Here is a 22,434-nt window from a genome sequence, read left to right as displayed (position 1 = left end):
CCCCAGGCTCGCACTCTCTCCGCTATCTGTTCTCCTTGCTGCCGGAACCTCTACCCGGAGTCGCTCAGTATTCCGTAGTAGGATACGTGGATGACGTCCCCATCATCGGTTACTCCACCGAGAGCGGCATGGCGGGGCCCCGGGCCCTCTGGATGGGGAAGATCACAGACAAGGATCCTCAATTCTGGGAAAATATTGAACAAGAATTTCAAAAAGCGAAGACGATTCTCCAGGATGGTTTCATGAACTTGATGGGACAAACGAACCAGGCCCCGGGTGAGTCACTGGAGGAGGGAGGTTTAGCAATGGTGTGGGGCAGTAAGTGAGCCACTGAGGAGGTTTGAGTGACTGAGGGGGTGGCGAGTGACACAAGGGCATAGAGAGCTGAGAAAGAAGGGAGGGCTAGCTGACGATAAATATGGGCCTTTTTTCCTTTTCTTTTTTTACATACATGTTCTTCACATTTTCAAAATGTCACTACATTTCAAATTAATATACAGACACATACTCATGGTTTGTTCATCAATAAAGCAATTTGCAAAGCTTGCAATAGCATCCAGACCAACCCTACACTAGAAGGTTTGATGGTTCAGACTTCCCCATGCGGGGTGAGCCCCTGTTTTCATCCCCTGCGCTTCCCCAGACTGATTGTCGAAGAGGATTGAAGCATTCGGGAAACTGATGTTTATTTCAGCCAGCTTTGCCCTCCGGTCAGTCAACTTGTCAGCTGTGAGCCGGCTGCTTGCTGGGGAGATATTACCACACTTTATGGTACATGTTTGGCAAGGTCTTGCCGGTGGTCCCTGAATAATTTCTGGCCAGCCTACCTTACACCATCCAGAATGGTCAGGATGTTTTGAAATATGTCACCTCTCTGCTCTGGACGCTGCAGACCAATTGGGCAGAGCCATCTGCACTATCATGGTGCTCCCGCATCCCATATTGATGAGATCCACGGGCTTCTCTGGGGATGTGCAGGCATCACACATAACCATGCCTTTCAGTGGATCTTGATTTTTATCCGAGAAAATTGATTCAGCCCTTAACATCCCCTTCCATGCTCATAATGAGCTCAGCTCGTCATGCAGTACAGTGCTTGCTCCTGTGCTCACCACACCTATTATTATTGAAGCCCAGCACAGGAGGAAAATCTCTCAAGCAGCGAGGCAGCCAGGCCATTACGCGTTCCATAGGCTTCTTAACACCTGCTAGGCTATTTTCTCAGCAGTTTGGTCCCATTTGTGGCTACTTCAGAAGTTTGGCTTGTCAGCAGCGCCAAGGCCCTCTGCCCTCGCAAGGGGCACCCTAGTCCTTTGGGGTCAGGGATTAAAGTTGACAAAGTCCAGCCCATCATGGACATTTCCAGTCCCCCACCCCTCCTGGAGCTGCTTCCAAATGGCTTTAGTTTGCTCTTAGTGGCACAAAGTCACTCTGTGGAGGCAGGGTGTGATATTTCCTCCACATGTGGCATAATAGAACTTCTAACTAGTGGGTCCTTCTGATCTTTAGACTGGATTGTGCCCTACCATTCCTTTTCAACTCACTGTCTCTTCCACCCACATCAGAGCAGCTTTCAAAGGACCACCTGTACATCTCTCTTCAAAAGTAGCTGGCTCGTTTGGCCAAAGGAGCCATAGAGAGGGTGATGCCCCAGGAAATAGAGACTGGCTATTAGTCTCACTATGCCTTCGTGCAGAAAGGGGGAAGGAGCTCTTCATCCTATTTTTCATCTCTGCCCTGTGAACGCCTTCCTGTTAAAGGGCAAATTGAAGATGCTCTTGTTGGTCCAGGTTATTTCTGCCCAGGATCAAGGCTAAAGGATGGTGGCTTTGGATTTGCAGGATGCCTACTTCCATTTACCTGACCAGCAGTCCCACAGACACCACATAAGGTTCAGGGTAAGCCAGGAGGATTTTCAGTTTTCAATGCTCCTTTTACAAGTTCCTCTCGGGTGTTCACGAAAATGATAGCAGTGATCAAGGCGCATCTTCAAAGGTTGGGACTCAAGTTTTCCCCTATGTCAAGGACTGGCTGTTAAAGACAAATTTGCTAATGTCAGTCGGAGACCAAGTCCATATAGAGGTGAACCTCTTAGCATCCTCTGGGTAGACTATCCATCTGCCAAAGTCATACCTAACTTCTTTGCAGAACTCCTTTTAATTGGAGCCATCGTGGATATAGGGCACTTTCGGACCTTCCCTCCTGTCAAAGTGAGTCCAGGACATTCGGGCTATTACCCCGATCTTTCACCCTTGGTCTTAGGTCTTGATGAGAGTGGTTCTGAGGATTTTGGGTCTCTTATCCTCCTGCATCCTAGTTAGTAGACTATTTCAGATGGCATACAAGGGCTTTGCAGTGGTACGTGAAGTGGACTTGGGTTTCCAAGACAGTACTCTTTCAGAGACACGTTCCAGATACAGTAGAGTATAGCACTTCCATTGCTGCTTCTTATGCCTCACATTTTGAAGAACAGGAGTGGTAAGGCTCAATTCATCCTAGTGGCTGTGGACTGGGCAAGGAGAGTGTAGTAGCGAGAATTTCTGGGCATCACATCTGCCCTTCAATCAGGATCTCCTGTTGCAGCAGGAGGGCCGGGTCCTGCACTGAAACCTTAATGCGTGGAGAATGTGCCGCTGTAGTTGACTTCCTTCAATCTTCCTCCTGAAGTCATAGACAGCATCCTTGGTGCCAGGCTTTCCATCTTTGTCTATCTACGTCGTTTGCTGAGACAGATTTGTAGCCAGGTGTGGCACCTGCAGTATAGACCTACAGTTGGCCAAACTGTTGGATGCCTTGTTGTTTATCTTCTCTTTGGTCCAGGAGGGCTTGCGGTGGACTCTACTAATGTTATTTGTTGACCCCTCTTGCCTTTAACATTTGCCAGACCGGTCATCTTTGTTCAAATCACCTGTTAGGATGATATTTCTGAAAGGTTTAACTCACGTTTCTTACCATCCCCTTTGTGATGCTACGGTGGGATCTCAATTTGATCCTTACTGTCCACATGAGCATGGCCTCTGAACCAATGCACAGCTTTCCTCTATGCCTCCTGACTCTGAAAAGTAAGTTCCAGGTAGTTATTATTTCGACTTTTCGTGTGAGTGAGGTTCCACGCTCTCTCAGTGCATCTGCTTTATAGCACAATTTTCCCAGACATAGCGGTGTGAGGACCGGTGAGCCTTTTCCCAAAGGTTGTAACTGCTTTCCACATTTGGCAATCCATCACTCTCCCAATGGTAACTAGACATAATATTGAGTAAAAAATATAGAATGGACAGAATATCGAAGTCAAAATATAGAATGGACATAATATCAAACGGACATAATATAGTGGTTAATAATATCGAAATGCCGGTAAGTAATCGACTGCCAAAATATTGCAGTACATAATATAGGCATTAAAATATATCGAATTTTTTATAGTGTTTTGTATGTTAGTATATGTGTTAAAAGTGTATATTATATTTGTAATGTTTTTTTTTTCTTAACCTTTTCCTTGCGACCGCGTTTCCCCCTCCGGTGCTGGGCCGTAATAGAAACGGGCGTGGTCATGACGGAACGGTTCCGTCATGAGCACAGCTCAACCGTAGCTCATGACGGAACCGTTCCGTCATGAGCATGGAAGGGGTTAAAGTAATGAATTTTATGTTATTTAATTTTTGCGTAATTTCATTCCGTAGTGGGTTGTGGGTGTATAGGGGAATAGGGTGGGAAGTAATTTAATTGTTATTAAGTAAATATTTATTTTTATGTATGGTATTGATAATTACTTTTTTGTTAATTAATAATTGGTAATTAATATTTATTAATTGGTAATTAATTTGTATTAATTGATTAATTATTGAATGTATTAATTTATTATTCGGAGCAGGTTGTGGATTTATAGGGGAATAGGCTGGGAAGTAATTTAATTGTAATTCATTTGTGAAATTATTTTTGTGTGTTGATAGTTAATTTATTGTTAGTTTATTATTAATTGGTAAGTTATTTATTACTTGTTACATTTTTGGTATTGAAAATTAATTGGTTGCTAATTAGTTATTAATAGGTAATTAATTTGTAATGTATAATATTTATTGGTATTTATAATTAATTAATTATTATATATTTTGTAATTGGTAATTACTTTTAATTACTTTTTTATTGGTATTGATAATTAATTTATTTGTATTTAAAAATTAAATCATTAGTTTCCCTACTGTTGCACTCTCTGGAGTGGGAATAGTAATTTTTACCCTCCTGCTATCCAACGCTTTCCCTACTGTTGCACTCACTGGAGTGGTAATAGTAATTTTTACCCCTACGCTCTCCAACGCTTTCCCTACTGTTGCACTCCCTGGAGTGGGAATAGTATTTTTTACCCCTACGCTATCCAACACTTTCCTTACTGTTGAACTCTCTGGAGTGAGAATAGTAATTTTTACCCCTACGCTATCCAACCCTTTCCTTACTGTTGCACTCTCTGGAGTGGGGATAATAATTTTTACCCCTACGCTATCCAACGCTTTCCCTACTGTTGCACTCATTGGAGTGGGAATAGTAATTTTTACCCTCCTGCTATCCAATGCTTTCCCTACTGTTGCACTCACTGGAGTGGGAATAGTAATTTTTACCCTACCGCTATCCAACGCTTTCCCTACTGTTGCACTCACTGGAGTGGGAATAGTCATTTTTACCCTCCCGCTATCCAACGCTTTCCGTACTGTTGCACTCACTGGCGTGGGAATAGTAATTTTTACCCTTTCGCTATCCAACGCTTTCCCTACTGTTGCACTCACTGGAGTCGGAATAGTAATTTTTACACTCCCGCTATCCAAAGCTTTCCCTACTGTTGCACTCACTGGAGTGGGAATAGTACATTTTACCCTCCCGCTATCCAACGCTGATGTAATTTTTATTATTATAATATATATTATTTATTAATTTTAATATTTTTTAATAAACTTGAAGTATGTTTTATTTAATAATATTAATCATTTAATTAAGTTAATATTATTTTTAACATATTTAAAACATTTGATAATCTTTACAAACTATATTTTAAAAAACAATATTTTGTCTTTGATATTTTTGTACTTACCTGTTTGTAGATAGGGAGTCTATATTCTGACCTTCGATATTTTGGTATCGATATTCTGTCCATTCTATATTTTTGTTGTTGATATTTAGTCAGTGATCCCAGCCAATGTTCTTTGCTGCGCTGCAACCCTCGAAGGAAGAGGAGAAAATCCAACAGCTGGACCCCAAAAGAGCCTTAAGCTTTTACACTGATCGTGCCAAAGACCAATTCATGGACGATTAGCTCTTTGTGGACTTTTTCTCTGCCAACAAAAGGTGCAGAAAATGACTTTGCCTTGGTGGATAGACTTCTTCATAAAGCAACGCTCTCGCCAAGAAGCAGCCTTCTGAAGGACTGATGGCTCGTTCCACCAGGGCCAATACTGCTGCCACTGTGTTGGAGCAGGAGTGATTGTTCTGGACGTTTGTCAGGGCGTAACATGGGCATCAGTGCATAAGTTCACGGAATACTACTACCTTCACAGCCAGATCCGATGGGAAGGGTATTTCTCCCACTCAGCATTACAGGACTTATTGATTTGAGGTGTTCCACAGACCCACCACCTCGGAGGTACTGCTTTGGTATTTATTCTGAAGGTGAGGAATCTACGATTAGCGATATCCATCAGAAGAATGAGTTACTAACCTTCGGTAATGCTCTTTCTGGTGAATACTCTGTCTAACCGCAGTTTCGTCACCGACCCTCCCACCTCCCTGTTCTGTGGAATGGTCTCTCTTTCCATGTAGAAAGTTCCCGCTCTAGAGACCTCATGCTGGAGGCTCTAATTATTGTTGGGCTGCGAGTCAGAATGTGCGGGAGAATTCAGAAAGAAACTGACGTTGATGCTCAGTGGTGTCGCATATATGTGGCTCCATCATCACTTCAGGGGTGGCCCAATGTAAATGCAGAGCTGGACATCACCACCTACTGATGGGCAGTTTTGATGCTATTTAAAATCTTCCAGATCCAGTCTGGCAACTGGGGATATCCTTAAGGTTAGCAATCTGCTGTTAGAGTATCCTCCTGAAAGAGCGTTACTGAAGGTAATTACCTTGCTCTTCTAGCATATTACACTTTCTCAGTATCCTCTGCTAAGGGACATTTCGGCTGGTAGGTTGGTGCAAGGAGGTTTTATAGACAGTGGATTTTGCGATGACTGGACCTCTCTGTTTTCAAGCCACTTTGGTCCAGAAGTTCCAGTGTTATGTTATATTGATTTGTATAACGCACTAATCACCCGATAGGGTATCCAGGCGCTTGGGTGGGTGTGTAGGTTTGCGGTCCGCAAGGTGTTTATTCGAACCGCCAGGTCTTCAACTTCTTGCGTAACTTGAGAAGTGAGGAGGGAGCTCTGATGTGTTGAGGGAGGTTGTTCCATGTCTTGAGTGCGATGTAGGAGAATGAGCAACCTCCTGTTTTGCTTTTGCGAATGTGGGAGTGTGTGAGAGTGAGGCAGAGCATAGGTGTCTGGTGGGTTGGTTAAAGTGTATGCGACTGTTCAGGTATTCTGGTCCTGTGTTGTGTAGGGCTTTCTATGGGTGCGTGAGAAATTTGAATTGGGTAAGCTTGTGAATGGGGAGCCAATGAAGCTTCCTGAGGCGTGATGTGATGTGTATGCGACATGGGAGGTCGAATAGGTGTCTTACAATGGCATTCTGGATAGTCTAGAATATGTGTAGGAGTTGTTTGGCGATTCCGGCATAGAAAGTGTTGTTGTAGTCGAGCCTGCTTGTGATGAGTACTTGCATGACGGTCCGTCTGGTGTTCTGAGGCAACCATTTGAAAATATTTCACAACATAAATAGGATGTGGAAGCAGGAGGTGCTGCTCACTGTGTTGACTCGAGCCATCATGTTGAGCTTGCAGTCTAAGATGATCTCTAGATTTCTTGCGTGGTCTGTGAGCGTGGATGTTGGTTCTTTGCTCTGAAAGCCACCAGGAGGTGTACCATGGTGAGGTCTTGTTGCTGAAGACCAGTCCTTCAGTCTTGTCAGAGTTGAGTTTTAGGCAGTTGGTTTGCATCCTGTCTGCTACTATGGTCATACAGTTGGTGAAGTTGGTTCTGGTGATGATTGTCTTGTCAGGGACAGGATGAGTTTGGGGTCATTGGCGTAGGAGATGGTAGTGAGGTTTTGTGATCAGATGATGTTGATGTGTGTTGTCATGAATATATTGAAAAGAGTGGGACTGAGGGACGATCCTAGTGGGACTCCGTATATCAGTTTTTTGGTCTCTGATGTGAAGGGTGGCAGCCTGACCCTTTGGTTTCTTCTCTCTCAGTGAGGAAGGAACAGATTAATTTGAGAGCAGATCCTTGCATGCCAATCCCATGGACGCTTCTTCTTCGATGTTATGGGAGACAGTGTCGAAGGCCATGGAAAGGTCGAGCAGGATGAGGGCGGCTGTTTCTCCTTGGTCCAGAATGATTTGAATGTCCTTAGTGGCCAGGATGAGTGCTGTTTTGGTGCTCTGGTTCTTTTTGAATACTGATGGAATGATGTCTAGAAGATGGTGAAGTTTGATGTGGGTAATGAGTTGCTTGCTGATGGCCTTATCAATCACGTTGACTGGATGTGGAAGCAGGGACATTGATCAGAAGTTGCTCAGTTGATTTGGGCCAGCTGTGGGCTTCTTGAGAAGAGTGTTGATTTCTGCAAGTTTCCATTCATCCGGGAACATGGTAGACATGATGGAGGTGTTGATGTGGATCAGGGTAGTGCTGATTGGTGATGTTTGCACGTTGTAGATGTGGTGTGGACAAAGATTCATTGGGGACCTTGAGTGGATGGTCCGCATGACTGTTTCCGTCATTTCTGGTGAGGCTTGTCCATTCAGTTAGGTTGCTGTCTTAGTTGGTGGTGGATAAGTTTGAGATGAATTCTCAGGGGTTGGGTTGATGGACAACGTTGCTGTAGATGTTTGCAAATTCGCTGTGGAAAAAGTTAGATAGTTTGTTGCAGAAATTTTGGGAGGCAGTTATGATGTTGACAGTGGCTGAGGGCGAGGAGAAATACTTGACGATCGAGAAGATCTCCATGGAGCTGTTGGAGCTTCCTCCGATGCTGTCCACTAGTACTTTTTTTCTTGGTGTCTCTTACTTGCTGGTGATAGCTTTTGAGTGCATCCTTGTAGGTTGTTCTGTCAGTGGTATTGTGGGTGACTCTCCTTTTCCTTATTAGCTGTTTACAGTGTCGTTTGGTGTCTCTGAGGTTTTCTCTGCACCATCTGGCCTGGTTGTTTGATCTGCTATGCTTGTTGGGCTCGATGGGTGTGCGGAAGTCCACTTAGTTCTTTATCTTCTAAGGAAGAGGTGCAGCGCAGCCGTCAGGGCGGCTGACTCCGGAACCCGGGGGCTCACGGTTCAATCGCCGGCGGCAGGTTAGCCAAGCAACATGCGATAATGGACAAATAGCTCGCTTAATCTTCCCGACGGCCCCCTGTGCTTTGACACCTTTGGGTAATTGTTTGGGCTTTACAAATACTGGATTTTACATTTATTTACATCTAGTTATTGATGTCCTTGTCAAGGTTGTATGTGGGGCTGGATTGATTGGTGCTGAGGACGCTGAGCAGCCTGCTTCTATGATTGTGTTCCAGTTGCAGCTTGGAATGCTGAGCCTAGTAGGAGTGTTAGCCTGTGGTGTGTTGCTTTGGAAGTGGATGATTGAGTGGTAGGTCCATGTGAGCAGCGTGAAGGAGTTGTATTTGACACTGTCGCTTGTGATGAAGATGGGGATCAGTGTGTGTCCTGCGGTGTGTATAGATTCTGAGATAAGCTGGGTCAGTCCGATGTTGCTCAAGCTTTTGAGGAGTGCTGTAGAGCAGGGGTTGTTTCTGTCTTCCAGTTGAAATCTGAAGTACTTAGAGGAGAATGTAGTCTCTGGAGTCGATGGTCAGTTGCAGCTTGAAATGCAGGTGTTCAATGAATGGGGTGGTGTTCTCAGGGGATGTTGTGCATTTGATGGATTCCTTGTAGATGATAGCAAGTCTCCTCCTGGGAATGCGGTCCTGTCAGCTGAGGAGGAAAGCCGGGTGATTTTTAGGATTCCTTTGCACCTTATTCATTTTAATCTGTCACTCACCCCTCATTGTTCTGCTATCTTTGCTGCGCTGCCTTGCCTTGAGCGTACGTCACCCAGTCAGCCGATTTTGGTGCTGAAGGGGGTGCTGGGACGTGTAGGCCTCGCGCCTGTAGTGGACATCTTGGGAGGAGGCAGGTGCACCGGGCGGCAGAGTAGTGGTTCTGTCTAGCGCCGGCGACGCCTTAAAACTAAGCACCCTCGCCTCCGCGCAGCGGACCCGAGCAGCGGGCGCGCCTAAGGAGCGCCAAAGGAAAGCCCGTCTGCGCCCATCAGCGTCCCGGAGACGGACGGGTGCGGGCGGGGCTGGGGCCAGTGAGTTGGCTAAGATGCTAAAATACACCCAGGACGAGCTCTTAGCTCTTAGGGGTAAGGTAAACAACTGTTGCACGGTCTTTCCTAAACTACCCAAAGGCAAAAGACGATGCACTGGTTGCAGATGGTGACCAGGCAATCGCTCCATTTCTATTCCCAAGTCCATACCCAATAAAAGCAACTTTTTACTATTAAACACTAGGTCCCTAGGGAAACATGCACTGGACTTTTTCAATCTGTTGACAGACATAAAGCCCACCTATCTCTTTCTTACTGAGACGTGGTTGGGTGACTGTTCGGGCCCGGAGATTGCCACAGCGATCCCCCCTCCCCCCCCCCAACTATGTCATCTTCAGGAAAGACCGAGCCAAAGGCAGGGGCGGTGGGGTTGCAATGGTGGTGGATAAGTGCTTTGCATGTTCAATTATAAATACGGATGACATTCACGGATGCGAGACTTTGGGATTCTCTCTCTCCCTGTCTCCATATCAATCGTGTTCGGGGCTCCTGGTCTATTGGCCTCCTGTCCCTATAGGCTCTTTCCATGAGGAGCTCCATTCCGTAATTTCTGCACTATGCATAAAATCACAGCATTGCCTGCTTCTAGGCAACTTCAATATCCATATGGATATTGAGGATATAGCAGACAGCAATAAGATCAGCGACACCACTGCTTCATTGGGACTCATCCCATATCTCTTGGCCCCCACACATACCAAGGGTCATACACTGGACCAAGTGTTCTCAACTGTCCCGATTAAAACTTCCACTCCAGTGCCAGTTCTGTGGTCGGACCACTATTTAGTGGACTTTCAGATCACCCTCTCCAAAAAAGTATTTTCTAGTGGGCATTCCCGCAAAATGCAGAATGTCAGAGGCTTCCATCGTGTCTCTCCAGACATGCAGGTGCAGGCCTTACTTTCCTACCCGTGCCAGCGGACAGGGACTCTAGAGACTGATCTGAAGCACCTACAGACCTGGCTTCTTCAGCAATTTGATGAACTGGCCCCACCCCTAGCCGACCGCATAAATTCCTCCCGAGCATCTGCTCCTTGGTTTTCTTCAGCTCTGGCAGAGAAGCGGCGGCAGTGTAAAAAAGCAGAAAGAGCATGGCGTCGGTACAATGATTCCATATCTAAGGTAGCATATAGAGAATCCATCAAAGAGTACCATCATGACATCACCGCAGAAAAAAGTCTTACTTCGCAAGAAGAATTGAGGCAGCCACTAACTCATGTAAAGAAATATTTCTGATAGTGAAGGAATTCACTTCTCCCTCCTGGTGTACCCCCAGAAGCTCGCATTCTGAGCATTGGGTTACTGAGTTAGCTAACTTCTTTGCCAGTAAAATTAAATCCATCCAGGCATCTTTTTCTGCTGTTGGTGTGGTCACAGCCCAGGAAGCGTCTCGACCTATACTATCTTCAGACGCTGAGGGGCCCTCCCTTTTGAACTTCCCGCCCCTCACTCCTCAGGCCTCCTTGGACCTTCTTACAAAGTTAATATCAGGCTCCCCTCTTGACCCCTGCCCCGCAAAATTTCTTGCAAAAGTTGCTCATGTGATCAACCCCCAAGTCAATCCGGTGCTCAATCTCTCCCTTAGCACAGGGGTGGTGCCACAGTCCTGGAAACAGGCTCTTATTCTGCCACTCCTGAAAAAACCCAATCTGGATCCCACTGCCCATGCAAACTATAGACCTATCTCCCTTCTGCCAGCATTTGCGAAAATTGCGGAGAAACATGTCCATCTAACCCTCACCAACTTTCTGGAGACGCATAATATTCTGCACTATTCGCAGTCGGGTTTTCGATCTAACATGAGCACTGAGACAGCTCTGCTAGAAGTCACGGAGGCTATCAAGGAAATCTTGGACTCCGGGGGCAAAGCAATGCTGCTAATGTTGGATCTCTCGGCGGCCTTTGACACCGTCCCCCACGGCCGCCTCCTTTTAAGACTCCGGGAGATTGGCCTGAGGGGGTCGGTGTATAGTTGGTTTGAGTCTTTTGTAGCTGACCGCCAACAAACGGTCTGGGCCCCCCCGGTCTCTGCTACGGTGCCGCCACTGGAGGTGGGTGTTCCCCAGGGCTCAATTTTGAGCCCAACGCTTTTCAACATTTATATGGCCCCTTTGGCGGCACTGGCGGAGGCCCATGGAGCTTAGATCGTGTTGTATGATGACGACACCCAGCTCCTTTTCTCTGATTTTGATGGTGAGATCGTCAGAGGCTGTCTCGAGGCAGTATTCGACTGGTTTTAGCAAAACAGCCTCAAGTGTAACTCCGATAAATCTGAGGTGCTGTTCTTCGGGTGTCCTCCGGACCCGAGGTGGAAGTCATGGTGGCCGCCGGCCATGTTTCCCCCCTCCAGTGACTCGGTGGTCGCCAAAAATCTTGGAGTGCAGGTTGACAATGGCCTCTCTCTGAAACTGCAGGTTCTGGGCCTAGTGGGTAAATGTTTTGGTCTCCTAAAGATGATCAGGAAATTTCTGCCCCTACTCTCGCTGGACCACAGAAGAGTCACTGTGCAGGCACTGATAGGCTCTCGCCTGGACTACGCCAATGTGCTGAATCTAGGCCTCCCGGAATTCCTCCTAACGCGCCTGCAAATTGTCCAAAACTCTGCCGCGCGTGCCATCTTCGGTCTTAATCGGAGAGCCAGTGCCAGCGATCTTCTTAATGCCCTTCACTGGCTTCCAATTAGAAAGTGCATTGCTTTTAAAGCGCTTACTTTGACTTTCAAGGCACTTCATGGCACAGGTGCCTGGTACATCCGGAAATGGATGTTGTTCTACCAGCCTTCTAGATCACTCAGGTCATCAACTTTGGCTTTGGCAGTTGTACCAGCGATTCAGTGTGCCCGGTGTGGCGGACGCTCCTTCAAGCGTCTGGCACCACAGTTATGGAACACTCTGCCTCTATCTCTCAGGACAAAAGGCAATCTTTTAGCATTTAGGAAGGACCTTAAATCTTGGCTCTTTGTTCAGTAGGTGCTCTGTTTTGTTCCCCACCCATCTGTACCGCCGAGGGTTTTAAGCGCTGGGACACTCCACGGAGTAGCTGACCGCTATACAAAACTCTCCGTAACATAACATAACGTAACAAAGAGGATTTTGGGTGTGTCGCTGCCCAGCAGGTCCCATATTTCAGATGCATTTTTGCTGAGTGATCATGCGTTGAGTAGCATGCGAGTGGGTGTTGACATGTGCGTTTGCTGTGTCATGTGTTGTACAGAGGGGCTATTGGAGGCATTGTTGGTGCTTGTGTGGCATGTGTGTTAGGGGGGGTGTTAAAAGCGTACACTGACCCAATTACTGCAAAATGATGGCTCACAAATGCTTGACCTAACATAGAAAGTGGTGTTGTAGTCCTGCCTGCTTGTGCTGAGTACTTGCATGACAGTCCGTCTGGTGTTCTGAGGCAACCATTTGAAAATATTTCACAACATAAATAGGATGTGGAAGCAGGAGGTGCTCACTGTGTTGACTCGAGCCATCATGTTGAGCTTGCAGTCTAAGATGATCCCTAGATTTCTTGCGTGGTCTGTGAGTGTGCATGTACATTTCTTTAGCAAACTGTGGCTGTAACAGCTACAACTCGGCAGGGTGACCAGCCTTGGGGTTATCTATAACTGTTGCTTCCCACAAGATGGCTAGGGCAACACACACAGTAATGGAGTGCTTAACCATCCACAATAGTTCTGGGTCACATTTGCATCAGAACTTTTTTAAGATTTCCAGAATGAAACCATTTAAGCCTGCACAGACTTGCCCCATTGGAGTTGACCTTGGACAGTTTCCTACTCATTGGCTGAGACCTCCTCTTCTCAGCTGTCCTTCTCAGCCTGATTTCTCATAGAGAAGTTACCTATGAACTTGTAGGGGGTCTGGTATAGAAGTGATTTACAGACATTGTACAAGACCCTTAATCCACTAATGCTTTTGCCACCTTTAGACACTCAGTGGTCAACTTCCCACCACTGTTGTGAATTGTTTTTACCCTTCTGCTAAAACAGTGCCGTCATTTCTCAGTTTTATATGCTCATTCATAAATACACTGGTTGATACCATCTCTGAGGCGGACGCAAGACAATCCAGTGAATGGACCAACTAATACTCTCTCTTTATGTATAAATAAGCCTGCTGCAAGAAGCTGCACATTTTAAAGAATTGGGCCATGTGACTGAGGTTTAGCTACCTATAATGGCCCAGGTTTCCCCCCAAAGGAGGATACTACATTGCCTTTCAATTGATAAACAGATTTGTTTCTAAGCTGTGTGCTTGGTGCACAACGCCATAGAGAAGATTACCCTTCTCTGTCTCCAGGACAGAGTTCAGGAATATCGCCTCACTTGTTGCCTTAGGTCGTTCCCTTCAGTAGTTACCTCATATTAGATCAGTTCATTTGGAAGAAGCCCCTCTAGTGTTTTAGCTGCAAAAGCTTTCATCACCTTTCATGTAAGTTGAAAGAGGTTATCCGAGTTTTCCATCAGGAAAGCCTTGAAAGCTGCCATATTCAAGTTATCTGCTAATGGTTGAATAAAACATTCACAGAAAATATGTACTGCCAGGAGGCCCACATAGGCAATAGTTTAGTGCTCTTTAATATATTGTAACCTAACATCTGTCAATCCACAACAAACATTAAAGAAACTAACTTACCTATTCTAAAAGATTCCCCCTTCATAACTACCTCAGCCAACAAGAACAAAGGCACATGTCTGTCCATATGCCACTCTGCCCTTGTGGAATAGTACAAGGTTTTTCATAATTGCATTAGCACAAAAAAAGAAATTGCAAAGAGTAATGTTTATTATGTGGAGCCGAGCCAGAAATGAGGCGATGCAACTAAAGTGAGATGAACCAAGTCCAGGCCATGCTTCTATTCGACTCTTAAGCCAGCTGAGCTCGCAGAATCTCGTCTAGGGTTCTGTTATAGCACATGCTCTAGTCTAAGTTTAAATTGGTCAGCTCAGAATCTGTGATGTCACCAGAGGCCAATGGGCAGTTGGGGGTCCCTTCTTCTGTCATTGTGATCACCGTAAGGTTCAGCAGGGTTGACTTCCCCGTGACCAAGTAGTAGTCCCAAAGTAATGAGGCCTAGAAAAAAATCAAAGTATAGTTCTGAATCATGGTGTGGACTGTCCCACCCCTCCATTTATTAGCCATCTACTTCATAATGGGTGAAACCAAAATAAACATGCAGAGAGGGATCATTCACATGCACTACCTTTGCATGTGGTACTACCAGTTCTGACATACCCCAAGAGTAAAGAAATTTACATTCCTCATCAACCATAACAAGCAAACAAACACAACAATTATTTGACGACCAACACAACTACAGTCTCAGCAATGGCTCTCATCATGTGGGGTGACAGGAGGTCACCTGTTCTATATCACACAATCTCTGAGTCAAATGGAGGGCACAGAGTTGTCTATTAGTCAGTACCTAGTCCGATTGCTCCAATTTTTATGAGGTTCTCCAATGAGGGACTCAGGGCTTGGGATGGGGGAGTACAAGAAGTGGTTGTTTATTTACCCTTGTTTTGGGTCCCTTTTCATCTGGTGGATCTGACTCCGCTTGGATCAGCTGGTGTTTCTGTGTCGGGCCACTCCCTCTGGCATCAGTCCCCCTAGGGCAAATGTCCTCTCCGTCCCTTTCAGCCTCAGGTCTATCTCTGGTAAGTTTGAAGAATGAAATGTTCCTGGTGACCTCCTCACTGGCCGTTGTGATTAACAAGGACCCCCTGGGTAATGCTCTATTAGACTCCTAGGGCAGGGTAAACAACCTGTATGCAAAAAAACTCCTAGGCAGTCCAGGACTTTCAACAAAATAAACAAGTAAGAGAACCCAAGTCAAGGACAATTGAAAAGCTGTAGGGGTGATCTAAATTCATCAATTTTTAATAAAAAACACATGTATATTTAATGTAAACAATAACACAACCACAATTCAATAATAAAATGACTGAATGACACAATACTAAAAAAAGCACGACCAAGGAATTACGTTAAAAACAATTACAAATTAAATTTATACATGGAACACCAATGCTGAAGGTGTCCAGCTAAAAGGACAAAACAGTACTCGACGCGCGTTTCGGCGACTTAACGCCTTCTTCAGGAGCCGCAAGGCCTTCTGAAATAATAATACAGAAACATAACATAAGACACGGTACAATTTACAATCTTACAAATATCAAAAAATAAATACAGTCCACAGTTGCATATTTCAAAATAACTTAAAAAAGACCATTCTATCATAACAGCTAATACAATTGCCTTGGGTGATCTCAAAAAGAACTTTGTTTAATTTCTGTTCACTGATTAGTGCATATCGGCTAATAGTGTGAGAGTACAACAAATGTATTGTTAATTAAGCAAAAAATACAGAGCACATAATTGCCTAACATATGTTCGATAAGTTCAAGCAATTAATTGTAATAATGATACATTCAATAAACTTACTTCATGCAGACCAGGGATTTGCTCGGTCAATGCTCAACCTTAAAGTTCTATGGGGACCAATTTGAATCTGAATGGGGTGAGAAAATAAGAGGGGTAGGGGGGGGAAAAGATTTGTTTTAATCCTAGTGTTCCCGGGAATAGGGGAACAGTGAATGAATTGAGCACAGGTGATGGCATCGATATAGGCGGCCAAATGCATCTACAGAATTTGAGTACATAATTACAGTTGCCAAAGTTGGTCTATCAAATAAAAGGGATCCGCATCTATAGGGAATACGAGGACTGAAAGAAAATAATTTACATTGCATATAAGTACCTGATGTAAGTATGCAAAGATTACAGTCCTAAATGGGGATTGCTGTCAGGTAAAGGTTCATATAATTGTCCGATTAGGACCACGAATCTGTGGAAGATGAAAAAAGTCCATTTTATTCTCTATCCTATAAACGTGTCGGGATACACAAGAAGATAAAACGAAATATACCGGAGAGGGTTACGAGGTAAAGCCATATACCTGCAAAGTGATATCTTAGTGCCTGGATATTTCTTATAGGGTGCTGCCAAAGGCAGTATTCTCGACGTGTTGCTCAAGGCGAGAAAGAACCTAAAATCAGGTATAGAACATTACTGAATGTCTATTTCAGTATCAACAAATAAACATAGTTCAATTGTAAAAAGGCAAAGAATCAGTGCGTTTGGTAATAGAAAATAACGGATGACGTAAAAGGGGAAAAACCAGATACTGACTGATAACAAACGAATCTAAGATACATGGAGCTAAAACTTAAGAAAGGCGTACACAGGGGTGCAGGCATGCATAATGTCTCACTGTTAATGCAATATTTATAGAGACAATGCTAATCATGAATACCTCAGCCATGGAATTGCGCTGTTCCAGTAAGGTAAAATCAATTAAAAATGGTCGGAATCGGCGACGGGGTGTCGAACCTGCAAAAGATAATAATTAAACTATCAGTAAGTGCACCCTTCGCTGATATGGTCTGCTGGCTGACATCGTCTAAACTGGTGCAGACCTACACGAAACGTCAAAGGCATGGAGGTGGCGAAAAGGCGGGGAATTCTCACCTCACACAGGCAGGATACGCCCAATAGCTGCCCACTCAGTAACGTGATTAACGCGACTGTCCAAGTGTGGGGTGAGGGATACACAGGGAGGATGAGCTTTTAAGAAAGCCAGGAGCCGTTGCGGGATGTCGGACCTACAAAAATACAAATGGACTATCAGTATGTGCACCATAAAGTGCACCCTTAGCTGTAGATGTATATTATCCAAATGTGCCTCGGCAATGCAAGGCTATACACGAACGCTCGATAAGTGGTAGCGGGAAGGGGAGCAGTTCTCACCTGGTGACGGCAGGATATGCCCAATGTATGCGCACTCCGGGAGTCGGTAGTGCGGCTGTCCGGGTGTCGGGTAATGATCAACCGACACTCGGATGGCAGTTTGTTTAAATATCTAGCCTCACCTGGAGACTAAATGGTAGGTGGAGCTTACAGCAGGAGGGGTTGCGAAGAAAGAAGATGGACATAGATGAAAGACTCCGTCCACCCTGTAGTTCTTTACCCGTGATCGAGTTGGAACAGGAAGCGAAAAATGCATACACTTCACGATTTGCATTTTGAGAAGGAGCATATGTTAAATATCGTGTGCCCCAGTAGATATAAGGGATCGTATATTGATCGATCCAATAGTTCAATTTTTTCCGGAGTAATTATGGGGAGGATCTCTCGAGGGGAGGTGCTGGCTTCACTGTGGGCAAAGTGAAGGAAAGAAAAAAATGACTCGACTGAAGCGTTACCGAAAATGTTAAATGGGGTAAATAATCTGCTTAAATCTACGCTTCCATTACTGTTCCTTATAATAAAAGTGAGCTCATGGAGCCCATTGAGTAAATGTCATAGAGAATATACCACGCAATTACTTATAGGAAAATAGTGAACGGGGAGTCTGTCGATGAGTATAATAACCCAAGGTAGTTAATATCAAAGGGGGTCTCAATAGGGAGTCACCGAAATCGTGGACTAAAAATTTGTCCTAGTGATGTGAACCATATTTACAGTAGATACTACTGCTTACAAATACGCAGTAATGCAAGGGCTAAAATGGAATCATAATTTCATATAGCACCTAAATTAGATGATGGCATTCTCCCATGGGATTTCAGAGTTCAATCCCTTTTTAAAGGTGCCCAGAGAGAAAATCCAAAAGACTTCACGTTTCTTACGTGCTTTGGTGCCACCTAAGTTGTCCGCAAGTCTGATCTTTTCGATGATGCACCATTTGAAGTCATTCGGGGTATGATTTTTCTCTTCGAAATGTTAGACCAGGGGTGCTGTGAGTTTATGCGTTCGAATCGCTGAGCGATGTTCGGTCAGTTTTACCTGGATCGGTCTTGATGTTTCGCCGACATAACCGAGTTGGCACGGACATATGATAAAATAAATGCAGTTGGCCGTCTTGCAGTTCCACATGTCTCTGGCCTCAAAATGACATCCATTGTGCTCAAAAGAATCACCTTGTAAAATGCTAGGACACGACTTACAGGAAGAGCATTTGACCGTGCCTCTCACTGGAAAATTATTTCCAATTGACCTTTGGACAAATTCGGAGGTGGAACCATTCGATGTAAACCGCGAATGCACAATCAGATCTTTTAAATTTTTGTTGCGTTTGTAAGCAAACAGTGGTTTTTCGAATTTAAACTGAGAAGTAGGGTTAGAGTTCAAAATATGCCAGTTTTTATTCACAATATGTTTGACAGTATTATCTAATGTTGAATGTTTGGTCACACAGACTAGTTGAGTCTTGGGTTTGGGGACCTTTTTTCTGAGTAGAGCATCTCGGTCGTAAAATCTGGCTCGTTTAAAGGATTCTCGCACTAGCCTGTGGGGGTATCCTCTATTTAAGAACTTTTGACGCATGATATTGGCTTGAATATCAAAATCAGCAAGGTTGGTGCAGTTCCTTCTCACTCGAAGGAACTGGGAAAAAGGTATACCATCGCGTTGACTTCGGGGGTGAAAACTCTTAAAATGCAGAAGAGTGTTTCTGGCCGTGGGCTTGGTGAAAAGGTCAACTATCAATTTGTTATTTTGATGTTTGATTATCAAGTCTAAAAATTCCACCTGATGTTTATCAGACTGGGCTGTGAATTTTAGATTCACATCGGTGAGATTGATCCACTGTAAAAATTCTTCTAGAGTTTCTTCCCCATTGGTCCAGATAAAAAAGATGTCATCAATATATCTGGACCAATGGGAAATGGACTCAAAGAAGGGGGCTACTTCGTTGTAAATGAATTTACATTCAAATTCAGCCATATAAATATTGGCAATTGATGGTGCTACCGAAGCACCCATACTGACACCCCTTATTTGTCTGTACAAGGTGGTACCAAATTCAAAAATGTTCTCTGTGAGGACAATATGCAGAAGATCTAATAAAAGTTGTTTAGGGCATTCAACATTAAACTGGTCGATAAACCAACTCGTTGCTGAAAGTGCATACAAAAGGACAGCCCTACACAGACAAGCTGTGGGTAATGAACGTTGTGATTAACAAGGACCCCCTGGGTAATGCTCTATTAGACTCCTAGGGCAGGGTAAACAACCTGTATGCAAAAAAACTCCTAGGCAGTCCAGGACAGCAATTAGAAAGGGCGCTCCGTTTTATACCGAAACCAATTTACAATCTCAGTAAAGAGGAATCATGTTCCCTTAAAAGTCTCAGATCCAATAACAATCTGACAGTTAAAAGCTGTGATAAGGGTGGTGGCATCGTACTATTGGACTCGACTACCTATGAGTCCAACATGAATATCATGCTAGCAGATACCACCACATATATAAAGATTAGATCCAACCCCACTGGACAAATATCCAAGAGAATTTTAAACATTACTAAAGATGCTCTTCATACTGGAAACATCAATCAAAAAGAGTTTGAGTTTTTGAACTTCCATCAAGGCAAGACTGCTTGTATTTATGGTATGCCAAAAATTCACAAGCATTTGACCGATCCGCCCTATAGACCCATTGTTTCTACTATATGCACAAATACCGAACCCCTTTCCAAATTTGTAGATTCTTTCCTTTGTCCACACATACCCAAAATTGTGTCATACATCAAAGACACAGGGGCAATGATATCCAAGGTAGAGAACTTAAACTTTAACCCACAACATGATATTTTGGTTACTATGGATATCCAAGCCTTATACAGTAACATACCGCAAAAAGAAGCACTTTCAGCAACGAGTTGGTTTATCGACCAGTTCAATGTTGAATGCCCTAAACAACTTTTATTAGATCTTCTGCATATTGTCCTCACAGAGAACATTTTTGAATTTGGTACCACCTTGTACAGACAAATAAGGGGTGTCAGTATGGGTGCTTCGGTAGCACCATCAATTGCCAATATTTATATGGCTGAATTTGAATGTAAATTCATTTACAACGAAGTAGCCCCCTTCTTTGAGTCCATTTCCCATTGGTCCAGATATATTGATGACATCTTTTTTATCTGGACCAATGGGGAAGAAACTCTAGAAGAATTTTTACAGTGGATCAATCTCACCGATGTGAATCTAAAATTCACAGCCCAGTCTGATAAACATCAGGTGGAATTTTTAGACTTGATAATCAAACATCAAAATAACAAATTGATAGTTGACCTTTTCACCAAGCCCACGGCCAGAAACACTCTTCTGCATTTTAAGAGTTTTCACCCCCGAAGTCAACGCGATGGTATACCTTTTTCCCAGTTCCTTCGAGTGAGAAGGAACTGCACCAACCTTGCTGATTTTGATATTCAAGCCAATATCATGCGTCAAAAGTTCTTAAATAGAGGATACCCCCACAGGCTAGTGCGAGAATCCTTTAAACGAGCCAGATTTTACGACCGAGATGCTCTACTCAGAAAAAAGGTCCCCAAACCCAAGACTCAACTAGTCTGTGTGACCAAACATTCAACATTAGATAATACTGTCAAACATATTGTGAATAAAAACTGGCATATTTTGAACTCTAACCCTACTTCTCAGTTTAAATTCGAAAAACCACTGTTTGCTTACAAACGCAACAAAAATTTAAAAGATCTGATTGTGCATTCGCGGTTTACATCGAATGGTTCCACCTCCGAATTTGTCCAAAGGTCAATTGGAAATAATTTTCCAGTGAGAGGCACGGTCAAATGCTCTTCCTGTAAGTCGTGTCCTAGCATTTTACAAGGTGATTCTTTTGAGCACAATGGATGTCATTTTGAGGCCAGAGACATGTGGAACTGCAAGACGGCCAACTGCATTTATTTTATCATATGTCCGTGCCAACTCGGTTATGTCGGCGAAACATCAAGACCGATCCAGGTAAGACTGACCGAACATCGCTCAGCGATTCGAACGCATAAACTCACAGCACCCCTGGTCAAACATTTCGAAGAGAAAAATCATACCCCGAATGACTTCAAATGGTGCATCATCGAAAAGATCAGACTTGCGGACAACTTAGGTGGCACCAAAGCACGTAAGAAACGTGAAGTCTTTTGGATTTTCTCTCTGGGCACCTTTAAAAAGGGATTGAACTCTGAAATCCCATGGGAGAATGCCATCATCTAATTTAGGTGCTATATGAAATTATGATTCCATTTTAGCCCTTGCATTACTGCGTATTTGTAAGCAGTAGTATCTACTGTAAATATGGTTCACATCACTAGGACAAATTTTTAGTCCACGATTTCGGTGACTCCCTATTGAGACCCCCTTTGATATTAACTACCTTGGGTTATTATACTCATCGACAGACTCCCCGTTCACTATTTTCCTATAAGTAATTGCGTGGTATATTCTCTATGACATTTACTCAATGGGCTCCATGAGCTCACTTTTATTATAAGGAACAGTAATGGAAGCGTAGATTTAAGCAGATTATTTACCCCATTTAACATTTTCGGTAACGCTTCAGTCGAGTCATTTTTTTCTTTCCTTCACTTTGCCCACAGTGAAGCCAGCACCTCCCCTCGAGAGATCCTCCCCATAATTACTCCAGAAAAAATTGAACTATTGGATCGATCAATATACGATCCCTTATATCTACTGGGGCACACGATATTTAACATATGCTCCTTCTCAAAATGCAAATCGTGAAGTGTATGCATTTTTCGCTTCCTGTTCCAACTCGATCACGGGTAAAGAACTACAGGGTGGACGGAGTCTTTCATCTATGTCCGTCTTCTTTCTTCGCAACCCCTCCTGCTGTAAGCTCCACCTACCATTTAGTCTCCAGGTGAGGCTAGATATTTAAACAAACTGGCATCCGAGTGTCGGTTGATCATTACCCGACACCCGGACAGCCGCACTACCGACTCCCGGAGTGCGCATACATTGGGCATATCCTGCCGTCACCAGGTGAGAACTGCTCCCCTTCCCGCTACCACTTATCGAGCGTTCGTGTATAGCCTTGCATTGCCGAGGCACATTTGGATAATATACATCTACAG

At 44.1% G+C, this 22,434-nt stretch overlaps 1 protein-coding gene across 2 annotated transcripts in view; it reads left to right on the top strand.

Moving 5' to 3' along the window:
• Positions 1–22,434, top strand: part of LOC144752898 (patr class I histocompatibility antigen, A-2 alpha chain-like) — a 432,525-nt gene that overhangs the window by 365,171 nt on the left and 44,920 nt on the right. For both annotated transcript variants that reach the window (XM_078640723.1, XM_078640724.1), the window contains one exon: positions 7–276. In XM_078640723.1, coding sequence (XP_078496849.1) covers positions 7–276 — 270 coding nt within the window. The remainder of the gene's footprint in view (positions 1–6; positions 277–22,434) is intronic.

Source organism: Lissotriton helveticus, chromosome 5_1 (genome assembly GCF_964261635.1).
Source record: "Lissotriton helveticus chromosome 5_1, aLisHel1.1, whole genome shotgun sequence".
Taxonomy (NCBI): domain Eukaryota; kingdom Metazoa; phylum Chordata; class Amphibia; order Caudata; family Salamandridae; genus Lissotriton; species Lissotriton helveticus.
Note: the sequence above shows the minus strand (reverse complement) of the source record. Positions and strands in the feature narration are given on the sequence as shown.